Source organism: Pleurodeles waltl, chromosome 4_2 (assembly GCF_031143425.1).
Source record: "Pleurodeles waltl isolate 20211129_DDA chromosome 4_2, aPleWal1.hap1.20221129, whole genome shotgun sequence".
In the NCBI taxonomy this organism is placed as follows: domain Eukaryota; kingdom Metazoa; phylum Chordata; class Amphibia; order Caudata; family Salamandridae; genus Pleurodeles; species Pleurodeles waltl.
In genome coordinates, this window is record NC_090443.1 from 1,007,679,987 (window position 1) to 1,007,688,500 (window position 8,514).

The 8,514-nt window shown below is 42.4% G+C and overlaps 1 protein-coding gene across 1 annotated transcript; it reads left to right on the forward strand.

The window, feature by feature from the left end:
- Positions 1-3,926: 3,926 nt before the first annotated feature.
- On the forward strand, positions 3,927-4,844 carry LOC138293990 (olfactory receptor 1C1-like). The gene has a single exon (XM_069233247.1). It carries the CDS (start codon positions 3,927-3,929, stop codon positions 4,842-4,844), a length of 918 nt encoding a protein of 305 aa, XP_069089348.1.
- The last annotated feature ends 3,670 nt before the right edge of the window (positions 4,845-8,514 follow it).

Genomic DNA, 8,514 nt, shown 5'->3' on the forward strand with positions numbered 1-8,514 from the left:
CTTTATAGGCCCTAAGGATGCTTAACATGCCACTTTGACAGTCTCTGGCACCACCGATTTTGATATCATGTAATCCATTATGGTCAGAGTACTGCTCATATGCTCACCACCCAGAATGATCATATATGTGGCATATATGAGCCCTTGTCTACCTTCTCTACTGATGTCTCGAGGTAAACCAACTCAATGTAGGGGACATATTTGATTGGAGATTCGTTCCCATTTAATGTCTTTACTTGGAGGATCCATACTGCTTTTATTACCTTATGTTTCTGTTTCCTCACCCTGTATGGGAATAACCTTTTCTGTTGCATTATTGACAATTACATTTTATTCTCGTTCACTCGTTTTTAGGTTGAGCACACAAGCACTCTGATGTGTTGTAATCTATCTGTGGGCTTTTAACCACGCCCACCGCACGCCCATCACTATCATTCGTTCACGGGTTTGCCTTTTAAAAATCCTTTGTTATCTTTGGTAAATGCTTTAGGTTTGTCCCTCCTTGGGGCAGTTTTGTGACCACCATGGCCATCGACCATCTTACATGGATAATTTCACATTTGCCAATACGTTTGACTGCAAGCAAACTTTTTTTCCTTTTGTGCTCATGCTCGTGGCGACCGTGGCGCTTTGAATCAGCTCACTTATGTCAACTGTTTTACTTTTCCTTTTCAATTTGTGTGACAAGAAAAGTCCAGTTAAGAAATTACATTGTTAACAGCTCTATATCGAGCAAACGTGAGACCCATTGCATTGCAAGTGCTTTTTATTAATTTCTTGTTGACTATACCCCACCTTAGTGACTTAAGAGTCTTTTATGAACTTCCCATCTTCTCAGTCTCTGTTAATATGGATTATTCTTTTATATTACTTCTGAAAGTTTCTAGCCTTCTTAAGAATACCACAGGAGCCCCAGATTTTGGTTCCACCATTTTCTTAGTTCTTGTTTGCTATTAGGAGCTTAGTGAAACTCAAATACAAAATGCCCGCACGTATGCAACTTGATGACCTGCTTCTTCAGAAATAGCGTATGAGGCTTGTATTGTCTCCTTTTAAGGAATAATTACATTTTCACTATTTAATAAAATGTTGCTGCATCAGAATTGCACCTACCTACTGCAGATGTGAGCACTGGAATGTCTTGCTAATTCAAAGCTGCCACTCAACTATGTAAAAAGAAAGCTGTGTGTGTTTCTATCACTATGTAACATGTACTTTGTTGGGGAAATGCAGCTATTTTAAATATGATTATTTTCTGCTGGTACCTGCAGCTTTAAATCACTCCTAGAGTGAAATGGCCTTCATGTGCCATTTTGAAAACGCTTAAATCTTAAGCCCTCTGGAGGAGCAAATTTATCTCCTCTTGATGTTACCTTCCTATCATACACGGACTATTTATCCACTATTTTTACATGTGGTCTCACGGACACTGGTACCCAGCTCTCCCTTGTGCACCCTTTAGCAATCATCACCAACACTTGCTGTAGGGCTTCATGTTCATTGATGCTCACAAACCACTGTTGCTGGATATATCTAATGCTACAACAATGCAAACATTTCAAATTGGTTGTTGTGAAATGCACCTTTGGGTTCAGTTTCGCAGAACAGTCAGTCGTCATTTTTGCCCTGCTTGTGACCCACATGTGAGTAGCAAAAGCTGTAGTTCATCCTTCATTGGGTTACACGCGAGCCATTGTGAATAATTAATGTGGATTTACATAAAAGCCGAATTTGTCCTTCAGTATTTCCTAATCAGTCATATGCGTTCAACGCATGTTATGTGGGGCTTAAAAGTAATTAAAAAAATTATCCATACGAACTAATATATTAATATGAAAACCAAACTTAACAACAAATAGTCCACCATTTCACTACCAGATGTTATCATTTCCATGAACATGTTTGCAGGAATATGAACCCTCCCCATACCTGCCTAAAAGGAGAAGGGGATATCTGGCTCTACCTGCTGTCTCCTGGGAATGACATAGATGGCTCAGTGTTAATAAAACATACTGGTCGACTGCAAAGTCAAAATCGGGATTATCCACGTGTCAATAATGTATCACTTTATGTATATGCCATGGATAACCGAAAGAAATCAAAGTATCTGAGGCTGCTGACCGGTATTTGTCCAGATGGCACTGGCCATCCAGCAGTGAGACAGGCAACATCTTTGACACAGATCTAACACATTCTTTCATCAAATTCAGACCTGCTTCTTCCTAAATATATCAGTTTTTGAGATTTGATCCTCAGGAACCTATTTTTTCAGTTGCTCACATTTTTACCCTCAGCATGTTAGTAGTTTCCACTTGTTGAGCTGTTGCTACTCGTCTATCTGCTTTCGTACAAGACACATTTATTCAATGGTTTCCATTGAACATGTGTTAGACTTGGCTGCCTTGACGTGGTCTCCCCTAACTTTTTGCCTCTGTTTCCCAAGTTTTTGATGTGTGCTGGATTCTGTTTTTGCTGTTTTTGTTACTCCGGGCACTTTACCACTGCTATCCAGTGCTAAAGTTCAAGTGCTCCTATGTAAAATGTATGTGTAATTGGATTTCCATGATTGGCATATTTGATTTACTGGCAATCCCCTAGTACAGTGCACTTGAGGTCCCCAGGGCCTGTAAACCAAATGGTACTAGCGGGCCTGCAGCACTGGTTGTGCCACTCATATTAGTAGCCCTGTAAACATGGCTCAGACCTGCCACTGCAGTGTCTGTGTGTGCAGTTTTAAACTGACAATTCAACTTGGCAAGTGTACCCAATTGCCAGGCCTAAACCTTCCCTTTTCTTACATGTAAGACACCCTTAAGGGAGGCCCAGGTAGCCCCATGGGCAGGGTGCACTGTATGTTTAAGGTAAGACATATACTAATGTGTGGCACAGTGAGCAAGGGAAGGGTATGCCCAGACGTGTGTCCCTTGCTCACTGTGCCACTGGATTCAAGCTAGCCTGGCGGATGAAGGATGATACCCTGAAACCGCTCCCGGGATGCTTGTTTCTGGTCCAGGGAGGACCTGTCTTTGCAGTTCAGGCTGGACTGTTCCCATGAGGAACACGGTCAAGACTGATTGGCATATGGCTGGGTCCAAATTGGGGTGGCATGGTGAGCAAAAGAACGATGGATTAAACCCAGATCTGTGACTGGGGGTGAGTGTTTGCATTTTTCAACACTCCGTCCATCATCCTTTTGTGTTTCTTGGACAGGGGGTAACCTAACTGCCAACCAAAGACCCAATTTCTAACAATATTCTTTTATTCAGAGGAATGTTATGAGTTCAGACAAGCCACACGAATGAGGAGGCAAGTCATCTGTGTCCACATCGGTGACGTTGTGTAGTGGTTCCAGGAAGTGGAGGAACTCAGGTCTAGTGTAATAATGCTCAGTCGCCTTTCATTGCCAATCCTCTAGTTACACCTTTGCAATTGGCATGCATTTTGATTTCTATGGACAAGCCATCTATTTTTCCTTTGATGTAGTTCTTTAAGACATATCTGTCTTATTGCACCCAGGTTATTGCTCCCTTTGGTAGTGTGACTAGTTCCATGAATCTTAACTCAACACCATGTGGCACCTGTGGCTCACAGATAGGTGAGTTATGTTTCACTGGCCACTTGAGCTGATAAAATCACCATAAGGTTTTATATATTGTTTGAAAAAAATGATGATCAGCAGCCTGAGATCCTAGACAGAGACCTATAGAGGTCTACAGTTCACAAGTTCAAACCATGAAAAAACTGACTTAATGTGTCATCCTTCCAGACTGAAAAAGCAAAAGGAGTGCTATAGAGCAGGGTAAATGAAGGACTATTACTCAAGAACCTAGAGTTATTTAAGACTGTGGTGATTGTTATATAAAGAGTCATTAGCAAATATAGTTATGATCATGTTTTACTTCCACCCTCATTTAGGATCTATAGCGATGGCCCAGAAGAACAGTACCAATGTCTATCAATTCATATTGATGGGGCTTTCCACTAACAAAAACATGCAGATGCTCTTAGCCGCAGTTTTCATAATGATCTACATCTCTACACTCGCAGCAAACCTTCTTATCATCATTGTCATCAGGATCAATCTTCATCTCCGGACACCAATGTATTTTCTCCTCAGTAATTTGTCTTTGTTGGACCTTTGCACCTCCTCCGTCACTGTTCCAAGGATGCTGGTTGGCCTACTCTTAGGAAGGAAGACCATCTCTTTCCGTGGTTGCTTCACACAGCTTTTCTTTTTCATTTCCTTCACATGTGCAGAAATATTCCTACTTTCAGTAATGTCTTATGATAGATATGTTGCAATCTGCCAACCATTGCATTATTTTGTTACCATGAACAAGAGATTTTGCACTCAGTTGGCGATTTATTCCTGGAGTGGTGGCTACCTCTATTCCTTGTTTCATACGCTGTTGGCATCCAGGTTGTCTTTCTGCAGTTCCAACGTCATCAACCACTTCTTTTGTGACCTCCCACCCCTGTTCAATATCTCTTGCACTGATATCTTCATCAATATATTGATGGTCTTCATCACTGGTGGCCTTTTAGGATTGTTTTCCCTGCTTGTGGCCTTCACCTCATATTCATACATAATTTCTTCTGTTCTACAGATTCGATCAACAGAGGGTAAATATAGAGCCTTTTCCACCTGCGGCTCCCATTTAAGTGTGGTCATCATTTTCTATGGGACACTGACTTTCATGTATTTACGAAACACGTCAAGCTATGAATTGGAGAAGGACAGGGTGGTGTCCATCATCTATGCTGTGATTACTCCATTGTTGAACCCGCTTATCTACAGCCTTAGAAATAGGGACATTAAAACAGCTCTCAAAAAGGCTTTGTAAAGAAAAGCTTGAAAGCCCTTCTGAACATAAAAGTAATGCAAAGGATGTTTAATCAGCAGTGAGATCACTTTAGAACCTCAGACTATGGATGTAGGAACCACCCTTTATAAAAATTCTGAGAGTGAGACATCACAGAACAAGTATGAGTAATCCAGAGCATTTATGTGAGGCCATTGGCAGACTGAAAGAGGGTCACCTCGGGATATCAGTAGTCAGGATGAAGGTCTCTATTGTCACCCCAAGAGCAGCAAGTCAGCAATCCATAGTCATGCACTCTTATAGTCAGTCCGGAACGAGTGCTCTGTGGAGTTCATGATGGATCGACAGATGGGTGCTCTGCAAGCATGTAGTGGCTGCAGGGCAGTGCAGCTAACTGCCCAAAAGGTCCACCTAAGAGCAGCAGATGAGTGACCATGAGGCATGCACTGGAATCAGGTAGCTATAGTAAATGATCAAAGGAGTCCATTGTGGAGTGAGTAAACCATAGACATGTGCAAGGAAACACAGTCATAGTAAGAAGCACATAGGCTTCCTATTAACAACAGACAGACACCCATTAATCATCACCAATTTCAGGCAGAGAGAGTAAACGAGTCCATCAAGGGGAAACAGAGGAGTACCACTCAGACATGCAGTGGGGAGACACTTTGAGACCACCCACAAGTGACAGAGAGGCAGCCTTACACATGTTCTTCTTACAGCAGCAAGTGCTCCAAGGTCAAGTAGTCAATCCATGAAGAAAGGAGATGGACCTTTCGGCAGTCAGTTATTGAGGTTTCTATGGGGTGATGCCCAGACCCATAAATTAGATTCAGTCCTTTATCTTATCAATGCCAGTGAGATTTTAGTGTTTGTTTGTAAGTTTAAATACTCTTTATCGACCACAAAAGAGCGACAGTTGAGCTGAGGGTATGATGCATGTGGGAGATTGGAAGAAGAGGCATTTAAAGCCACGCCACTTGCATGGCAATGTGCAACGTTAGCATGGCGACAAACAAGATCTGTTCACTTGGATTAAAGTTTAGCTAGTATCATATTGAGTCAAATAACTTTAGGAAGAATCACTCAGTTTCCTAATGAGCAAGAACTTAATAAAGTGGACAGCTTAGCAATATGTTGTACTCAATTTGCCAAGTGTGAAGCTTGGAACGAGGACACAGACAAATACCTTTTTGGAACTTAGTGATCAGAAAACACTCTCAAAGAAAAGAACAACTATAACTAATGACTGTGAAAACACAGGAAGTTAATTAAGTGAAAAAACGGAGGGATGTACACCGAGTACACGTTCAGAGTAGTGACTACTAATCCCCTCTGCGAGCTGCAACTAAGCATGGGTTTATGTTGTGTCTTTTCACTTTTGTCAAATACTTAGGGGCACCCAGTGCAGCATCACTTTCCTTGTGCCCCTTAGCGTCCCCCTATCGCCACCATGTGTGTGCCGTATCTAAGGTACGGCGCACCATGGCGTAGAGTAGGGGGCAAAAGCATCACATTTCTTTACACTATTGATGTACTGTTTAGGCAACCCTCAACAGTACGTAGGGGCCCATTGAAACCAATGGGAGCCCCCTTTAACGCCTGCTTTGAGCAGGCGTTAAAAGTGTAGAAAAAAATGACACAAAGAAATCTCTTAGATTTCTTTGTGCTACTTTTTCAGCCCCCTAATGGGGGAACGCCCCCCTTGCATACATTATGTGTGGTGCAGGCATAATGTAGCGCAAAAGGTTACAAAGTGGTGCAATGCATGCATTGCACCACTTTGTAAATATGGCGTGGGGAAAAGGCCACCTTAGTGCCGCCTTAGCATAAAAAAAATGATGCTAAGGCAGTGCTAAATTGGCGCTACGTCCTCTTAAATCTGGGCCTTGATGTCTCAAGATAGAGTACGAGGAATGTCGTATGAATACAACAGGCAGAAAAGTTACACAAATGCACTGAACACAACATAGGTGTAAGAGATTGTACATGTACTGGCTACACCCAATGTGCTTGCGTGTTAGGAAACATATTTTGTCACTCCAGAGTGACTGTTGGTTGAAAGCAAAGTCATCTCAACCCAGAGTATGGCTCAGTGCTTTCCGTCTGTCTTTCACTCTCTCTGCCCTGGGAGCATTTTCTGACAGGGCCACTAATCAGTTTGCCTCTCACAGGCCCTAGTTAGACTTTACTGCGCCCTGTCAGTGAAGAGAAGATCTTCGGGGTCAGTGCAATCCACTACCTAATCCACCCCTCAACAGGTCTAATTCAGACCTTTGCTATAGCACCAATTTTCAGAGTGGTCAAGTGAGGAAAAGGGCTGTGGATAGGGAATGTGAGGAGGGGAACCTGGAAGACAAAATTCAATGGATCACAGATAATCTCACACTTTCCATCACACACTACTGTGTGCTTGCCAAGAAAATGATTACCTTATGCTGGTCTTGGCATTTGCCTGTCAACCTGTTGGGTTAGTATGAGAAGACCTTTCTCATCTGGGTTCTCTGTTCACCCAGGCAAGAAGGCACTGCTTGTGATTGGTGATCCAGAGGCCTTGTCATCCCCCGCTTTAGCGGCTATAGTGGGGAGGGGTTCTTGATGGGCTTCTTCTATCTGCAATTCAGCAGACAAAGGCCCATAACTAATGCAAAAGGATGGGAGGGTGAGTGAGTGAAAGGATGGATGGATGAATGAGTGAACCAGTGAATCTAAGGAATGATGAGCAGGGAAATCTTAAGGATTTTTGGGGCACTGGGCCAAGCGTATTTTGGTGGCCCCTGTTCACACCAGTTTTGAATATATGTGAAGTTTAGCTCTTTCATGCCCTCTTTGGCCAGGTCACTGACACAGGCACAAGCATTCAAGTTCTAAATGTGTTTCCATCTAATATTCAGGGAGAGTGACATTTTTTTTCAATAGTGTAACACAGCAGCAGTTCACTAATATTACTGAAAATAATCCCTGTTACACCCCCCCATTTCTCATATGTGAGGTCCTGTGTTGATCTAAAAGAAGCCTTTTTCTGGATATTGCATGAAACAAACACATTTCTCTGCATAATGCCTGTAATAGACTCTCACACACCATCCACATTAAAAATAAATTAAAGGAAAACAATATTTAAAACAATCTTGTTCTGAATATTCCAAGGTCTTCAGTGCAAGACTCTGCAGAACAAAGCTGGCTGTATCAGGGGCCACATTGCCCATGTCTTATAATGTCTCTGAGGATGAGTGAAAGTGAGGCAGGATAGATGGATGCATGAAAGAGTGAATGGATGGATGGATGAGTAAAGGGTGAATGGATGGTCGATGCAAGAATGGACAGATGGAAGGATGGATGAGTGAGTGAGTCAAATGATGGATGGCTGAGTGAAAGCGTAAATGGATGGATGGAAGGATCGATGGGTGGATGGATAGATGGATGGATGCATGGAAGGAAGGAAGGAATCGGTTTGATGGATTGGCTTGAAGATAAATGGATTGGATTGGATATGGATGGGTGGACCTATGGATAGGCTGAATGGTGATAGACTGAATGATGAACAAATGATTGAATGGATGACACTGTATAGATGAAATGGTGGATACTAGTGTGTGGATGGAAGGATGAAAGGCTGAATGAATACATGCTTGAATGAAAGAAACAAACATGCTATTCTGGGGAGGTTTACGATGACCTACTTCATTTG